Source organism: Zootoca vivipara, chromosome 12, assembly GCF_965207765.1.
Source record: "Zootoca vivipara chromosome 12, rZooViv2.hap1.1, whole genome shotgun sequence".
Classification (NCBI taxonomy): domain Eukaryota; kingdom Metazoa; phylum Chordata; class Lepidosauria; order Squamata; family Lacertidae; genus Zootoca; species Zootoca vivipara.
The window spans coordinates 32678047-32696756 of NC_142595.1; the positions used below are offsets into that span (position 1 = coordinate 32678047).

Consider the following 18710-nt stretch of genomic DNA (forward strand, 5'->3'; position numbering starts at 1 on the left):
TCATTGACCATGCACAAATATAAAAAAAATAAAGCCCTAATTTCTACCCATCTTAACAATCATCCTTTGCATTTGAAGAAAGACGTTTGTTTTAACTGGTTTGCTTGTATTGCCTAGAAGTTCTTGAAATGTCTCTCACATCGGAGAAAGCAGTAATTCTAATAAAAAAAATTCCATACAATAAATAAAAAGAATGATCTCCCCCCCCCCACACCCCACACCCTACCCCTTTGAAAAAGGAGATAATGAAAGCCAGCTTGTTTGGTAAAAGCTAATGCCGATGCTTCACTGGGGAATAAAGACCACACCTCAGAAAGGTCAGTGAGAAGCCTGTTGGCATCCTTCTGTTATATAATCTTGCTTGTTAGGAAAAGTATTCCCCGCTGTCTTTTGGTTATATGAGAATCAGTAGACACAGCAAGAACATCAGAAGGTTGGCACTGAGAGAAGAGGCGTGGGAAGGTAAGTGGACATCGGGATGCTTTTGCCCACTGGTGTCTGACCTCCAGTAATGTATGTCACGCCATTCGCGTAGTCCATGGCTATTTGGGTCTTTGACAAATTGGATGCCTGGGATATGGCTGTGGATCCACTTTTGGTAGTACGTGAGACGACTATACACACCAGGGCGGTTCTCAATGGCACATCCTTCACCCCAGCTCACAATGCCAGCCAAGACCCATGACTGGCCAACTGGACATACCATGGGACCCCCAGAATCACCCTGTGAAACAAAGAAACAGAAATGAATAATAGGGGCAATGAATGGCACAGTTACTATCACCAGCAAGGTCCTCTATTAATTTTAACAGCAGGTGTATTTTAGGAGATATAAAGTGGTGAGTTCAGTTTGGAACACTGAGGGCCCCCTAGATGTTCTTTTTAATCCACGTTCATGATGATTTGCACCCAGGATGCTGTTGGGGCTGTCACACACATTCCTACTTTCAGTATTGTTTGTGCGTGCAGAAGATTTGGAACAGTCACCTACCATTTCCAGTGAGTGCATATCCCTTGCCTTTCAGCTGAAATCCCATAACTTTTTATACTACAAATGTTATGGTTTATTTCCATTCTAATTTTTGCTGCCCCAGAGCACCGCAGAATGAACTAAGGCTGCATTTAGACAGCAATTTATTTTGTCTCCCCAATGTTTTCTTACCCGATGATTGCTGCATTTTATGTGCTTTTTCACATTACATAAAAGCTCGCGGGAGTTCCGTACTTATTCCTATATTAAATGGTTCCAGAACAAAAATGCTTGCAACTGTGTAAACCCTGTTTACTCCCTGCAGGAGTTTTTGGTGTTTTTTGTGGTTCAGAGCATGCGATGAAACTTGAGGCAGTGTTCCAGCATACAGTTATTTACCCCACCCCACCCGACCCCACCCCACCCCCCATTTTCATGTGGCAATCTTAGGGGAACAGAGGCACACAGGCAAACAAAAAATTGCAACATGTCCATTGACATCTGCTGTTGTGTCACACCATGCCCACTGGTGTGAATGAAATTTAGTGTGTCATGGCAGCTGTTATATTTTTTTGAGGGGGAGAGGGAGGGGTCAATCTGAATTATATCTGTGGGGTCCCTTCCAGGCCTCTGATCCTTTGTCTGTGAGGTTAGAATCTGAAATACAAAACCTGGTGAACTGCTCAAACCAGTTGCTTTGCCTTGGGCTGGCTTCATCAGCATTTCAAAGAGTAAGATAAGAAGAGATGTCATAATAAGAAATAAATATGCTTCCGGGGGGTGGGTGGGGGGTGGGGGTGTGTTAAGCATTTCTACATCCCACCCCTGACCTGCTTTGATACCACTTCATCCTAGGAAGGAGAACAATAGGACAGGGTGCATTTTGTGTGTGCATTTTGTCTGATGCAGAACCTCCAGCAAAACAAATTAATGGGAAGCAGCACCTGTTCATCGTCGAATCTCGGCACAGTGCCCTCTCCGCAGATCCCATCTTATTTGACATCTATATCAGTTGCAGCCCATAGATTTGCCTTTATTAAGGCAAGATTTAATGCCTTTCCTCCCAATGTTATGAAAAATGGGTTTTCTAAAGGTCAGAGTTCAGTTCTATGTGACAAAGCAGGTTCTCCCCTTAAGGAGAGCATGGGTTGCGGAAGGGTTAACAAGACCTTCCCTGGTCAGCAGGGGCGGGTCAGTTTGGATGGCCACTGAGGGATTGTTGCTGGGGAGAATGTTATGTTGCTAATTTTGATTGACAGCCGCAGCCTTTAAAAGGGTGCAAGCAGGTTGCGCTTTTGCTTTTGGGTGCTTGCAAACGGATCTCCCGCCCCCTCCCTATATTTAGGGTTTTTTGCTGCGCTTGACGTTGCTGTGCCTCTCACGGGGTCGTCTGCATTCAGGGGCCTAGTAGGAATCTTGCCATCTGGCTGATTGGCTGGTGCCAGGTGGTTTTTGCCTACTACATAGCAAACTGTCACAACTTGTAAGGTTGGCGGTTAGGCATTGGTTCGAATTGGATGGGGGAGGGTAAGGATTTGGCTGGGCCTGCCCCTCAAATTGCTGCTGCCTTTAGGGGTATTCCGTTAAAGGAATCCTGGGGCTCAACATGTTTGTCCATACCCCCCCCCCAAGGGGCTAGGACCGCGCATGAGCCTTGGGGAGCACCTGAGGGAGAGGTCATAGGGCGTGGTGCCCTGTCCCAGCCTCTCTCAGAGGGTGCTTACCTATCCTGTAATCCCCAGGACGCTGGGGAGTCCGATCTGTCCCAGGCAGGGTACAGATGGCATGGGAACCAATGCCTAAGCAACCACTCACATTCAATTGTATTTAAACAAAGTTGTGGCCAAAATTAATGCCAAAAACCAAAACTTAATTTCTGTGTGATGTGTGAAATTATTTGGTGGGAAGTCTTGGTACCTCGGCACGCAACAGAACTATAGAATCTCTTCATCATATATTATTCTGTTGCCCCTTGCACATGGTCCCTCAGACCAGATTTTTATCCCCCTTAATATCAAAAACTTTGGTTGAGACTCCGGAATCTCAGTTAACATATCTGCTACAGGATGACGATCCGAGCAGATCACTCCTTATAGCCAGATATTTGACTGCAGTTTTATCCTATAAGAGGAAAAATGGGTTACTTTATGATTATTGATATTCCGTCCAAGTGTTTGATTTATAGTGGTGACCTGATGAACTAAGTGTTATGCTGTTCCTACTTTGTAAACGAAATTTATAATATTTATATGGATAGGATTTAAATGAATGGAATTAATTCAATTTATTTTATTTTGTCCTATTTTATTCTGCTGTATGGTGTATATTATTCTGTGTTGGTATTTAAATATGGGCCTATGGCCGAAATAAAGTTTATCTATCTATCTGATGCTGGAAGCTGAAGGAGTAGAGAATTGAGTTGGGAAAATGAAAAATTAACAGAACCAAAACTGAAACACCATCTCTATTCTTGCAGTTATTCTTGTAGCTAATAGCAGCTATGGGGACCATTGAATTTTAATTGAAACTACAGTGGGAAGGGAGAGCTAATCACACTGCCTTCTGTGATCCCTCCCGTCTAGTTTTTATTTGATTTTTTTAAAAAGAAAGAAAGAAAAGAAACATGAAATGCAATCCCGCCTTCCTGTCATATCTAGTTTGGCCTTCAAACTCTCTTAAGACATACATCCAAATATCCACCTGTGCTAGCAGCAGAAGTTGCCAAGCAATTATAGAGGACCAGGAGGAGTATTTACACATTTTTAGAAGTCAATCAACAGATAAACACACTCACCTTGCATGCATCTTTCCTGCCCTCCGCAAAGCCAGCACAGATCATATCATCCTTGATCACCCGTGGGATTGGGCCATCAGCTATGTTGGTGCGGTAGAGGGCACTGCATGTCTTGGAGTCAATAATGGGCACCTGCAACTTCTGCAGGGTTTGTGGGGATGGAAGGTCGACTGCAATGACAACAACAAACACCACTGAAACACTCCCCCCCCAATGCACTATGGGGGAGGGAGATGCATTGAGCGTCTCTGTCGCGTCATCTCTCATATTTACCAATCTATTCACTTTATTTATTTATCACGTTAATATCCTCCCTCCCTCCAAAGAGCCTAGTGTTGTGCACATGGTTCTCCCCTTACACATTTTATCCTCACTAACAACCTGAGTTGGTTCGACTGGGAGAGAGTGATTGGCCCACTGTCACCCAGTAAGCTTCGTGGCTGAGTGGGGATTTGAACTCCTATTTCCCAGGCCCTAGTACAACACTCAAATCACTACACCAAACAGGCTCTCTTAGCCACTCCTTCTTTTCTTTCCCCCTCCTACTGTGAACATTTTAGTTGGTCACTCATTTCCATAGCTGCCAAGTTATCCCTTTTTTTAAGGGATTTTCCCTTATGCTGAATAGGCTTCCTCGTGAGAAAAGGGAAAACTTGGCAGCTATGCTCATTTCATCAGAATTCCATGCTCCATAATTCATTCCACCACTCACTCGTTCATCCAAAGGTGTGTTTCCACAATTCCTTCCCTTCACATAATGAAAGCATAAATTTTTGAGGATTGTCCCTATGCCTGATGATGACATGCATGATGGCAACATTTCCTATCAGCTACATATGTATCTGTTGGCCATGTGAAGAGGCTCTGTGCACATATTACCACAATGTGCATAGGGTTCCTCCGCATGAATGGGATTCCTGAGATTGGAGCACAGTGCATGCATTTCCCCTCTCCACATGGCTGCAATATGCGCAGCTTCATCAGGGGCAGGCACGGCAAACCAGCATGCTCTCACAAACTCATCGCAGATGCATTTTAGACACAAGGGGGCCTCATGCTAAGCCACAATTCTGCAGGGGAGCAAAAAGACTACTGGTTGAGGCAGAATTGGCCACACAATTCTATTTCCTGGGAATCTCAGCTGTTTGCCAATGTTTTGCTAATATATGCTTGAAAGCATGTGGGCAATGCTAGCTGAAATTTCAAAAGCTGAGAGGGTACAGCTAAATTAAGAGCTCGTGCACAACTACCTTTGTTCCGTGCTTTCTAGGAACACGTCTGGGCTTTCCAGATCCATGTCTGAGTGGTATTTTATTGTCCCAGCACTTTCCTCAAGAAAAACCTGTGTTTTACCACTTAATTGGAGCAAACAGCAATCCATGGAAAACCCAATTGCCATTTGTTTCAATTCAGTGGTAAAACACACATTTTCCCAGGGACAAAATAAACAAAACACACACTTGCATGTGGTCCTGGAAAGACCTGTGCCCAGAAAAGCGACACAAAAGCAAATGTAGGTAAGATTTCCAGTTGTCAGGGACAGGGCTTACATTCCTCTCCCTATTTCACAAATAAGACAAGGAAAATAAACTATGCATAATGAACAAATTCACATTTGGGTATAGGGTTTTCATATTTAATTTTAGAATTTAGTTTAATATAAAGCAAATTTAATGGGTACCCTGATCTGATTTCTTTTGTGAAGTTATCACTATATCTTTTTTCTCCACACAAGTAGTGCCTGCCCCTGTCTCCTCCTCCTCCTCCTCCTCCTCCTCCTCCTCCTCCTCCTCCTCCTTTTCTCTCTCTCTCTCTCTCTCTCTCTCTCTCTCTCTCTCTCTCTCTCACACACACACACACACACACACACACACACACACACACCTGAATGACGCAGGTTTCCCCAGCCGGTGACCCAGCAAACTTTGCCTGGAGGAAACTTCACAGAAGCATCAGGCAGGCAAATGGGTAGGATAAATTCCGAATAGTGGACCTTCCTGGTCAACTGCACAAGAGCGATGTCCCCACTGCTGGTCTGTCCTGCATAAGTTGGATTTCTGATGACCTTCTTCACTCCCAAGCAGCATGACTGTGGGCCAGGATTGGATAGCTGGTTGGCCCCTAGGAGGACCTGGTACTGGGAGAGATCCCTGAACCTGGAAACATGACAGAAAGAGTGGGGCTAGGTGAATGAATGGTGTTCGGGACTGGATTTTGGAGCAAATTTTATTTGGAGAACTGCACTGCAAAATTTGGATAAGTGTGCATTTTCAATTATTGCTCTGTGTCAGTTTGCATATTGTTTCAGAAAGTGTGAGTTTGATAGTTGAGTGGGGGTGGGGTGGGGTGGGGTGGGGTGGGGTGGGGTGGGAGAAAAGCAAGCCAGAACAAGCTGTGGTAACTTCTTTGCCTGTCCTTTCCTTCCCAAAGGGCCAGAGCTAGGGTTGCTACATATCCGGAATCTCCCAGATATACCCAGAATACTGCAGTCAGAAGCATAGCTGTCAAGTCTTTTTTTTTTAAGGGAAATTCCCTTATGCTGAATAGGCTTCCTCACGAGAAAAGGGAAAACTTGACAGCTATGATCAGAAGCAGTATCCTGTTGGAAATTGGCTAAATGTTTGTGTCCAGATTTTTCACTTTTTAAAATATGGCATGCATCCCCAAACTGCGGCCTTCCAGATGTTTTGGCCTACAACTCCCATGATCCCTAGCTAACAGGACCAGTGATCAGGGATGATGGGTATTGTAGTCCAAAACATTTGGAGGGCCGAAGTTTGGGGATGCCTGAAATATGGCAACCCTACAAGACCTAGTATTCTGGGATGGGGGATCCAAAGGCATCAGTAACCCAGGTTTGCCATCCCACCTTGTATACTCACTGATAGAAACAGTGTGCTGCGGTTATCACCCACTCGTCGGAGATGAGGGACCCTCCACACACATGCCTTTTGTTCAGCTGCAAGCTGATCTGCCAGGGGAACTCCCCTGGCACTGTGTCCTGTCCCTTCACAATCCGGTTGAGACTGACATGAGGCCGCCCACAGGCTGCAAGAAAGGACAAAGATTCATTCAAACTGCCATGAGATTCGGGTGGAGGAGACAGGGCCGGCCCTGAGGCAAGGCTGGGTGGTGCAGGGCGCCAGGGCGCCGGGCCACGCTGGGAAGCGGGCGGGGGGGCACCGGAGGGATCTTCGCACAACGGCACCAGGGCGCCAGATATGCTTAAGATGGCACTGGGAGGAGACACTGAGATCATATGGATTCTAATTGATAATATAGTGGAGAGAGGTTTGACTCAACCTTAACAGCACATTCACATAATCATATGGCCATCTTCATCATTATCCCTGGTGAGAGAAAAGCAAGCCAACAGCAGTGCTCTTATAAAGGTGCAACAACAAAAACAACAACAACAAAAACAACAATTTATTATTTGTACCCCGCCCATCTGGTTGGGCTTCCCCTGCCACTCTGGGCGGCTTCCAACAAACATTAAAATACATCAAATATCACAGATTATAAACTTCCCTAAACAGGGCTGCCTTTAGGTATTTTCTAAATGTCAGGTAGTTCATCTCCCTGACCTCTGATGGGAGGGTGTTCCACAGGGCGGGTGCCACTACCGAGATTCCTGGTTCCCTGTAGCTTTGCTTCTTGCAGTGAGGGAACCACCAGAAGGCCCTCGGCGCTGGACCTCAGTGTCCAGGCAGAACGATGGGGGTGGAGATGCTCCTTCAGGTATACTGGACCGAGGCCATTTAGGGCTTTAAAGGTCAGCACCAACACTTTGAATTGTGCTTGGAAACGTACTGGGAGCCAATGTAGGTCTTTCAAGACTGGTGTTATGTGGTCTTGGCAGCCGCTCCCAGTCACCAGTCTAGCTGCCGCATTCTGGATTAATTGTAGGGTCACCTTCAAAGGTAGCCCCACATAGAGCGCATTGCAGTAATCCAAGCGAGAGATAACCAGAGCATGCACCACCCTGGCGAGGCAGTCCGCAGACAGGTAGGGTCTCAGCCTGCGTACCAGGTAGAGCTGGTGGACAGCTGCCCTGGACACAGAATTGACCTGCGCCTCCATGGACAGCTGAGAGTCCAAAATGACTCCCAGGCTGTGCACCTGGTCTTTCAGGGGCACAGTTACCCCATTCAGGACCAGGGAGTCCTCCACACCTGCCCGCCTCCTGTCCCCCACAAACAGTACTTCTGTCTTGTCAGGATTCAATCTCAATCTGCAATGGGCAGAATCTCATGAAGGCTGGGAATTCTGTCTCTCACAGGAGCCAACTCCTAGGGGCCAAGTTCCCTTCAGCACCCCAATAAAATATTTGAGGGGCTGGGCCCTCCAAATTTGATGGACATTGCCATTCAAATGGTATGCATGCACCGCATCATGTTGATGGACTGCATGTACCGCATGCAAAGTTGATGGACATTGCCATTCAAATGGTGTGCATGCACCGCATCATGTGCAGGGCTGGGCTTACCTGCCTCCCATATTTATTCTAGTTGGAACCCGTGCAGAGTCTCTGCATCAAAAGGTATTCAGTGCTTCACTTGCCCCAAGGCAGAAACTAGAAAAAATTACTCAGTGCTAACAAAACAGCTCCTTAGAAGACTTCTCTGTGGATGAACAATCTGGGCTCACGGCATGCAAAAAAATATTTAAATTACTTATTCCATGCCACACATATACCGGTATGCTCCAATGCACAGCTGGGCAATTAGTGGGGACAGTAATTGCTGAGCCAAATATTTTCAAATGAAAAAGCTGAATTTGGAGGGGAAACACAATCCCTGCTTAAAAGCCTTCAGCCCCTGGAATCACAAACAGTTCAGAGATTAGGGTGGCATGCATCAATACATTTGAAACAGAAGGAAAAGAAATGCCGAAAATGTACACTCACCACTGGTAGCCTGAACTTCTTGCAGACCTGCAACATGACAAGACAGCAGTGAGAAGGTGCCAAGAAAATCGAGGAGATTCACTGGATCTAAGACTCATTGGCGTAGTTGCACTGTATCTCCAAACAGCAGCTCTACTTTATTCCAAGCCAATGCTCTTGAGACAGGAAGCATCCTTGAAAAAGACAACATACATTCCCTCCAGGACATCCCAACGCCAACACAACAATGTGTACAACTCTATGGACCATCAGTAGACATCATCATTCCCTTTCCCAGTGAATATACCAAATAAAAGCTCTCTAGGTAGGTTTTTGATCTCTCGATGTCCTGACATCAGTCCTGACAAATGAGAAGGTTGTATTAATGTATCAAATTTGCAGATGAATCAGAATTGGGAGGGAGTGCAAACATTTTAGAGCATGGGATTAATTCTTTTTTAAATGATCTTAGTAAAATGGTAGACATCAACAAAAACTGGTTCTACCAGAATCAAACCAAAACAAGGAGCTCATTCAGCTGAAATCCCGAATGAAAAGTTTCTCCTGTTGTGTACATATTCCTGTCTCCTGGGTGGGACTGGAAGTTCCCTTCTCTTTTGTTTCTCAGAAATTACAGCACACAGACATGTATTCTGTTTGGCCTTTAACTGGGAGGTGGGCAGCAATTATACAGGATCATGGGGCAGGTCAACAGGGTGGTTGTATGTGGATTGTTGGCTCTAGCTGGGCTTGAGGTGGGGCAGCTAAGCCGACTGCAAGTCTAGCCCATATCTTCATCCCAACAGCCCACATACATCCATGTCTCCAGTTGCAATTGGGAAACAATAGACTGGTATGCTTCATAATTCCTCACTGTCTGGGACATCTACGTTACCTTGTCCATCTTGATCATACCAACCTCTCCTTCTGTACTGTGGCATCACAATTTCCGTTCCTGTCAAGGACCTGTGCTCCCAAAGTAACCTCTCTCTTGAAAACTAATTTAGCAAAGCCGTAATTTACTTTCCCCCACCTACCTGGCAACACCCTGAAACCCAATTATAACATCATCAAAATCAACTAAAGAAACTATTATGATGTCTCTTTCATCTCCATTAATGGCCCTTCCTTGCAGACACATGTCTGGTGCAGGATCGTTAAGACGGTATCTGCTTGTTAGTATTTTCTTATTTCTTTTTTAAAATATATATATATTATTAAAGGTTTCTTAGTTTACAAAAATACAGGCGTTGTCTCTTTTTTCAAGTTGTGTTTTCTACAGATCAGTTTCATTTTTTGTGCGAGATTAGTGTGACATACAGTGTTAGGTTAGGAAAGCGGGGGAATGGTAAGTGGGGTGGGGTCAGGTGGTTCTTCTACTTCTACTTAGTGTATGTGTGGGGTTTTGTGTCAGCATTACTTGTATGGGTCCTCTTACTATTCGCTTGTTGTACAGTCATACCTCGGGTTACGAACACCTCGGGTTATGAACACCTCGGGTTACGAACTCCGCAAACCCAGAAGTATTTTCGCTGCGCACACATTCTGTGCATGCGCAGAAGCGGCATGCACAGTTTCTGCATGCGCAAAGCACGAAAATTGCTGAAATTGCGCTTTGCGCATGCACAAAATGGCCCTTCGGGTTATGACCATTTCGGGTTACGAACTGCGTCCCAGAACGGATCGTGTTTGTAACCCGAGGTACCACTGTATTTCCTTGGTGGTGAGAGAGGTTAGAGTAGCTTAGGGTGTGGTTGGTTGTCTTTGGTTGGCTGTAGTGAGATTTGTTTTTTGTGTGTGAGCGTGAACATGGTGTGTGTGTATTTTTGAATCAAGTTAGTCAGACTGATTCGTATGCTGTCGGCGGATTCTTGTTGTTTTGTTGGGGTGTGTATGTGATATAGAGGAACTATAGTGGGGTGAAGGAGTCTTCTTCTTCTATTTGTCTCCATGTCAGCTTCACTTTATTGGTTAGTTTTTCTGATAAAGCTGTTTCCCATACTATTTTATACCATTGGTCCTTGCTTACTCCTGACAGGTCTCTCCAGAGTCTGGTTTTAAAAAGGAGGGGAAGCAACAAAAACCGAGCCACAAATTTTCCCTCGGGTCTTGAGTTGCTCTGAAGTCAGAGGCAGAGAGAGCGTGTTAAGTCTCACAATTGTACCGTATTCAGGTAGATAAGCCACCCTTAGGAGCTGCCTTATGCCAAGTCGGAGCACTGGGCCAAAACTTCTCTCTACTCAGAAAAATTGGGTGAGCATAACCATGTATTATTAAGCCAAGGAACAAACATGGCTTGGTTTTCAATCAGTGGATTTCAAGCAGCTGCAGAATAAATTAATGCACCATACAACAGGTAGAAGAGAGACTTGAGCAACAGTGTAATAATGGATGAGAGAGCATTGGCATTGATCCTTGGCACCATAGGTCACTGGTCGATTAGAGTGCCTTCTTTGCAGGCAAAAGAGCCTTGTTCACATTGTTGGATCTCCAAGTAGGGAGGGAAAGACTTCATCTGAAAACTTAAGAGAGCTACTGCAAGTCAGTGTAGACCTGAAGCGGGGAACATTTAATGATTCAAACGTAGCCAGCTTTCCGGTCAGCATTCCAGCAGGAGACTGGGTCAAAGGCGGAAGTGGGTGAGGAAATGTGGGTATGGCCAAAAATGCACTGGTTTGAAATGAAATCAATTGAAATTACAGTCATACCTCGGTTTAAGTACGCTTTGGTTTGAGTACTTTCAGTTTAAGTACTCTGCGGACCCGTCTGCAACGGATTAATCCACTTTCCATTACTTTCAATGGGAAAGTTCGCTTCAGGTTAAGTACGCTTCAGGTTAAGTACAGACTTCCAGAACCAATTACACTCATACTTCGGGTTAAGTACGGTTCAGGTTGAGTACCCCACAGACCTGTCTGGAATGGATTAATCCACTTTCCATTACTTTCAATGGGAAAGTTCACTTCAGGTTAAGTACGCTTCAGTTTAAGTACAGACTTACAGAACCAATTGTGTACTTAAACCGAGGTACCACTGTATGGTGGATAAATTAAAATCTACTTTATATTTTGGAAAGTTGATTGCTCATTATAAGTCGCCGGCAAATTTTGTATAGTGGTTCCTGAGATCTAGAAGCAGATTTTCATACATGTTTGGATACAACTGGACACCATTTTGAATGAAAGAATGTTCAGAACCTTTCAAGACGGCATTGATTTTAACCACTGATCTGAAAACTGCAGTGATTTTGGGGGGTTTCTTAGAACTTCCAAGCATGGATGGATTTATAATGATTTCATTTCTCCCCCACCCTCACTAAACTTTAGGTTGTGGGTCTGTACCAAGCAATGCTGGGTATGAGGCTGCCAGTAAAAAAAGAAGGGCAATGCTGCTGCCATAGACAATACTGAGATTGAGCGATGGTTTCATGTGATATAATGGTATTTCCCATGCCCCCTAACTTGGTATGAGAAAATTGGAATAATAATAATAATAATAATAATAATAATAATAATAATAATAATGTTATACCCCACTCATCTGGCTGGGTTTTCTCAGCCACTATTAACAAGTTTATCCTTATTTTGATCTGGAGGGTATACTGCAGTTATTCAGAGGCACATCAGGCATGTTCAGAGATGTTTTCCAATTGCCTCACATGCTGCAAGATTCAGCCATTGACTTGAAAACCTCCAGGGGTAATGGAAACTGATTTGCAGTGATGTAAAGGAGAATGAGCCACAGAATGAGATGGCTGGGCCTGCTCAAGCAGCAGATGAGATGGGAATCAAGTGGTCAAGTGCTAAGGTGGTAGAATGGACTGTAGCACTTCAGACTACAGGTGGGTGGGAATCACATTTTTGAATATTTCCCTGTGTTAAAAATGAAGCCAAGCTCAGCAGGAAGAGAGATACAGTAGAACAGGCATCCCCAAACTGTGGCCCTCCAGATGTTTTGGCCTACAACTCCCATGATCCCTAGCTAACAGGACCAGTGGTCGGGGAAGATGGGAATTGTAGTCCAAAACATCTGGAGGGCCGAAGTTTGGGGATGCCTGCAGTAGAATCTTTGCCCTCAGTGCATTAATTTTCAACTTACGGGGGGTTGTGACATGGAGGAGTGTTAAATAAAATGGAGCCCTCACCTGCTGTGTGAAGTAGTGTCATCTGTTCTACCACCTTGTTGTGCTGCATGTGTAGGCCAGACCAAACATCTAGACCCAACTGGGCCCAGTTTCACAACATTGTTTCACCTATCCCCAAAGCTGGGAGCAGGCTTGAGAACCAGTGGTATATAGTGGTTAGAATGTAAGGCAGATCCAGGCTCATATCTTTGCTCAGGCATGAAGCTCACAGTGTAACCTTGGGCTCTCCATATCTGTGAACTTAATCTATTTTGCAAGGTTGGTGGGAGGACCAAAAAGAAAAAAAAGTTGAGCTGAAGAAGAACTATGGAAAAAGAGTGGGAACTGGATAAAAATTAAGTTTCTCTACAGTTGAAAGGATAGGAGAATGTCTAAGTGCTTTACTTATAATAACAACCAGATGCAGTTAAGCTATAAGGCAGCACAAAGCAGGTAAGGCAACTATAAGAGCGCTGATTAGAATCTCTACAAAACCACAACCACACAGGAATAATCAACAGAGATCAAAGGGTGAGGCAGGAGGGGGAAAAAGAGAACTTGGAGGCAGTCAGCAAAAAAGCCAAGCAAAGCCTTAATAAAATATAAAGGGAGGCAGAATGATTTAATGTCTGCAAGGGGAAGAAGGAATGTTTCTGAAAATATGTCCTGGAGGAGTGTTAAGAAACCGATTAGAGGGAACACTGGCTGATCTGATGCCAATGAGGGACACAAGAACTTGTAAAATTAATAGACCATCAAGCAAATGTTAGAACAATCCAGGGAGGTAGGGAGGTTTACTGGGAGATATATATATTCTCCTGATGGAGACACAAAGGAAACTTATTTGCAGCTGAAAATAGATGTTGGTAGGATTTGTGAGAGGTTTGTGGAGAACTGGAGTAAAAGCAAACTAATAAATGCTTGGCATAACTCTTCCCTCAGGCAGAAAGACAAATTCTCTTTGCTGTGATTTCAAAATTGGAGCCATCTGGTTGAGATTTCTAACGATGAGGTAATGTGGATTTCAAGACACAGCTGGTTGAAATTTGTATACAATGTTCACGGGGAACATTCAGAACCCCCACACTGGATTATATATTACAGTTGGGGTAAAGGCTGTTACAAACAATCGAGACATACCCACAAAGGAAATTGCCTTGTACTGACTGAGTCAGGCCACTGAACCATCTAGCTCAGGCACCCCAAAACTGCGGCCCTCCAGATGTTTTGGCCTACAACTCCCATGATCCCTAGCTAACAGGACCAGTGGTCGGGGAAGATGGGAACTGTAGTCCAAAACATCTGGAGGACCGAAGTTTGGGGATGCCTGATCTAGCTCATTCATCACTCTTTACACAGACTGGCAGAAACTTTCGAGGATTCCAGACTGGGATTTTTCTCGGCCTTTTCTCGGGCGTTTCTGCACTTAACATTTATAGGAGTATAGTTGCTGTTTGATCAGACATTTTAAATAATGAACTTGTAGCTGATTGTCTGCCCTTTTGGTCACATGTCACTGTTATGAGTTCTGGGTTATCCTTGGGAGGTTCTGCCCAAACTGAGAAAAATTCAGTGGTCGTAGTCATACCTCTTGGTATCTCCATGTTCCTCCAGCCAGTAAATATTGGGATTACCTGTATGAGTATGTGCACAGGTGTAAATAACCCTTTGTGTTTTTATTCTATTTTTTTTTGAATTTTATGCCTAGTAATCAATAATTGTAACCTCGTGGGATATAGGAGATTAGAAGAGGAGCTATGTGTCTGCCTGGGCTATGGTGAACCTGGTGAATGTGGTGAGACTTTGTCTGCAGCTAATGATTGCTGTCATGGGCAGTACTTTGTCTGGCATGTCCGTCCTCTGAACTAAGCTCTCAGATTGACAGTTCACACCCAAAGGGAGGGAAGTGGCATCTCCAAAACCATGCCCATCAACCCCTACCCTCCACAAAGAAACCAGAATGATACTTGTAGACATTCCCAACTAATGAAAATATTCAGGATCCATTCTGGATTGTTCACAAAAGTCAGATTTTTTTGGGGGTGGTGGTGGTGGTAGAAGTGTTTCCTTGAGTACATTATTTTGGAAAACTAGTTGAATAATGATGGGTGCAATGAGTCAGTGCCCACCCAGGGACGGCTGTGCTCAGGATTCCTCCTTCATTGCAGGAGGTTGGACTAGATTTCCATCAGGTCCCTTCCAACTCTACAATTCTATTATTCTATGTTGTTTGGCAGCATGCCAAAAACAGAAGAAGAAGAAGAAGAAGAAGAAGAAGAAGAAGAAGAAGAAGAAGAAGAAGAAGAAGAAGAAGAAGAAGAAGAAGAAGAAGAAGAAGAAGAAGGCAGGGATTGAATTTAGTACGTTTTGCTTGAAAAGCTTGTGCTTTGCCACAGTACTCATGTGCTGGTGACACTATTTGTATAGTATTGTCTTCAAAGGGATGTGTTTTTAATATAGTAAACCTAGTGTATGCAAGACCTGCTGGAAGAATTCCAGTTCTGTTTCCAAGTCCTGAGCAGAGGAATTTCATGGAAATTCTGCGGTAAATCTGGGCTGGCAGCTAAACCTCTGGCACGTTCTCTCAATATCATCAGTGATTCGCTTTACATAAGTGTCCCAGATGCATTGGTGAAGGCTGCTAACTCATTACAGAAACATTGGGTGATTAATTGTGTGGTCTATAGTCAATGAATGAATTCATTGATTAAGCCTACATAAAATTTTCACATTGCTCTATAGAAAAAAAAAGTGTTCTGCTTAAGGCATCTTTGTATTTGCATATGTTTGTGAGTGTTTGATTAAAAAAATAGGTGCAGCAATACAGCTGGCTGGAGCATGGGAATAACAGGTTGGTAGGAGTTAGATGGTAGATCCTATAACAGGGGCATTGCTGTAAACACAGATTTGCACGTGCTCATTTATAGGAGAAAGATCTAGGGGTCGAAGTAAACCACAAGCTTAACATGAGTTAACAGTATGATGCAGAACCTAAAATAGTTAATGCTATTCTAGGCTGCATCAAGAGAAGTATAGGATCCCAATCAAGGGAAGTCATAGTACTGCTCTGTTCTACCTTGGTCAGACCACATCTGGAGTACTGTGTCTAGGAATTTACAAGTAAGTTGCCAGCATTCTATGTTTCTAAGGTCCCTAAAAGCATTCAGCAGGAGAAGCAGTTTACACACATCTCTGCAATGCCATTGAATTCTTTTTTTTCCCATAGTGTTCATCCTTAACTAAAATGGGAACTCTGCCTCCTCTGTGGTGGTTGAAGAGAAGAAGGGGGGGAGACTATCAAAAAAGAGGGCTAGATGGACTCTAGAGGATGCTGTTGCTGCACCAGACCAATAGCTTCCTTCCCAAACCATGGTCCATGTGAACTTAACTGTTGTACACTTCCCAAATGTGTAGGAAAGCACTCCAAACTATAATGGGATTCCTGGTGGCTTTGCTGTGTCTCAACTGACAGAGGCAGTAATGCTTTTGGATGCCAGTTGCTAGAAAACCACAGGAGATGCTGTTGTACTCAAGTCCTCCTTGCAAGCTTGCAGTTAGCCACTGTGAGAACAGCATGCTGGATTAGATGGGCCTGAAATGTGGTCCAGTAGTTAAGAAACAGGAGCTTCAACATGCTCCTTACAGGTGCTACACATTGCAAATGAGCAAAGACATGTGAGAACTCTACACATCCCAAGACAACATTTAGACCTACCCTTATATTGAGTCAGAAAGCAGGTCCATCTTCCCCTACTCTAGAATTACTTTCCAGCATCAGCATCTTAAGTAAAAGTCTGTCTCATCCTCTGCTACCTGATTCTTTTAACTGGAGATGCCAGGGAAGGAACTGGGGGGGGGGGTTTGCGCTTCTGCAGGCAAAGCTTTGCTCTGCCACTGAGCTATGGCTTTCTGTAATCCTTTGAAGAAAGCCTCAGACTTCCCCATGCCACTTCTTCAGTGCAGGTATCACTGAGGTAAGGTGGAACAATTTTCCTCAGGTGCACAGATCTGCCCCATCCCCTCCTTGCCTCTGCCATTGCCCCACTGGGACTCTGCCCTCACCGCTGCCACAGCACCATTGCACTTACTGCTGCTGGAGCAGCTTCACAATTGTGCCGGCTGCAATAAGGAATGAATGCCTAAAGGGGAAAGTAGTCCAGATATAGGCTAATACATATGAGGGGACAAAGCTTTAGCTGAGTCAGTCCATTGATCCATGTAGCCCATGGTTTTCTGATTGGCAGTGGTCTTTGCAATCACAGTTCAGTGGCAGACCACAACTCAATGACAGAGGACATGGTTTGCAAGCAGAGGGTCCCAAGTTTAATACCTGTCACCTCTAGTTTAAAAAGATCAGGTAGAGGGTGATAGGAAAGACCTCTGCTTATGACCCTAGAGAGCTGCTGCTAGTCAGAGTAGACAATATTGAGCTAGATGGACAAGTAGTCTGATGTGATATGTGGTAACTTTCTGTGTCTGTTGGTTTGTTCCTGTCCCTGCTACCTGAGAACATTTAACAGGATGTGCCATGGATTGAAACTGGGTACCTTTAATATGGCAAACATACCACTGAGCTATGGGCACCTCTTTCTACCTCTGCATGCATATCTAAAGGTAAAGGTAAAGGGACCCCTGACCATTAGGTCCAGTCGTGACCGACTCTGGGGTTGCGCGCTCATCTCGCATTATTGGCTGAGGGAGCCGGCGTATAGCTTCCAGGTCATGTGGCCAGCATGACAAAGCCGCTTCTGGCAAACCAGAGCAGCACATGGAAATGCCGTTTACCTTCCCACTGTAGCGGTTCCTATTTATCTACTTGCACTTTGACGTGCTTTCGAACTGCTAGGTTGGCAGGAGCTGGGACCGAGCAACGGGAGCTCACTCCGTCACAGGGATTCGAACCGCTGACCTTCTGATCAGCAAGCCCTAGGCTCAGTGGTTTAACCACAGCGCCACCTGGGATAGTCCTGCATGCATATCTAAAAGGCTGTTAATACAAGGCAGTAAATGAATCTGTTATAAGGTTATTAGAGAATAACAGAACAAAACAATGCTGACAAACTTTAATTCAGATATTGGGAAGTGGGGTATTGCTGACATCCTTCTTGGACTTCATTCTTCTAGATCTGTGTCCATAGCCACTAGCACTTTCCCATTGCACTACCAAAGCAATACCACTTCTGTCCTAGAGCTAGGAGCAAAACCAAGGATTCTTCTCATCCTTCTAAGATTCTAAAACCCACTGTTGTTTTTGGTTGTTGTTTAGTCCAATTGGTTTAGCTGTTGGAGGTAGGTAAAAATATGGTGGTTTTTCTTACCCATCAGTGCTAACAGAAGCATGAGTAGACGAGCTTCCCTGGTCGCCACAAGGCCTTGTCTTTTGATCACCTGCCACTCCAACATGGTGGGTTTTGCTAGTGCCAATAACCAAAGAGCCAATCAGGAAGAATCTGTAGCTTTCCAGAAAGTGGACACATAAGTGATAGGAAGCCACTGAAAGATATCCAGTCATCAGCGACGAGAATCACCTCACTTATATAGCTGTCTGTGGCAGGTAGGTTGTGTCCTGGTCGAGAATGTTGACCAACAAGTTCAGCAGATCTTGGCACACGTCTTTGCCTTCATTTCTAGCATCCATCCTGCTGAGGCCAATTGCTGAGGTTGCCAGGAAGAAGTAAATGCGACTGAGAGACCACACCTGAACCTACCATGCCCAGCCGTCTTTTCTCCATGCTCATCCACCCTCAGCTCCATACCAGCTTCCATTATTTGTTTAGCACTTTGGGAGTGGTGACACCCCAGGTAACCTATCCTGAAATCTGAGCTCCAGGAAACAACAACTTGTGAACAGTAGCACTGAAGTGCAATATTTCAGTAAATGTGGCAGCACTGTGATGCTCCTGATAAGGTTGCAGAAGGATAATATTGATGACAC

At 44.6% G+C, this 18710-nt stretch overlaps 1 protein-coding gene across 1 annotated transcript; it reads right to left on the reverse strand.

Moving 5' to 3' along the window:
* Positions 1 to 384: 384 nt before the first annotated feature.
* On the reverse strand, positions 385 to 18178 carry PRSS27 (serine protease 27). Its single transcript, XM_035135674.3, has 6 exons — positions 18094 to 18178; positions 8674 to 8700; positions 6647 to 6812; positions 5649 to 5920; positions 3765 to 3934; positions 385 to 724 (listed from the first exon to the last, which is right to left on the reverse strand). The coding sequence occupies exons 1-6, from the start codon at positions 18176 to 18178 to the stop codon at positions 395 to 397; spliced, it is 1050 nt and encodes a 349-aa protein (XP_034991565.2). The 3' UTR covers positions 385 to 394.
* Between the last annotated feature and the right edge of the window lie 532 nt (positions 18179 to 18710).

Excerpts from the sequence above, each read along its gene's own strand:
- PRSS27 (XM_035135674.3), bottom strand. The coding sequence starts at position 18,178 with ATGTTGGAGTGGCAGGTGATCAAAAGACAAGGCCTTGTGGCGACCAGG. Across the intron at positions 6,813-8,673 it reads AGAAGTTCAGGCTACCAGTG|CCTGTGGGCGGCCTCATGTC; the intron begins GTGAGTGTACAT and ends CCTTTCTTGCAG. Across the intron at positions 5,921-6,646 it reads GCAGCACACTGTTTCTATCA|GTTCAGGGATCTCTCCCAGT; the intron begins GTGAGTATACAA and ends TCATGTTTCCAG.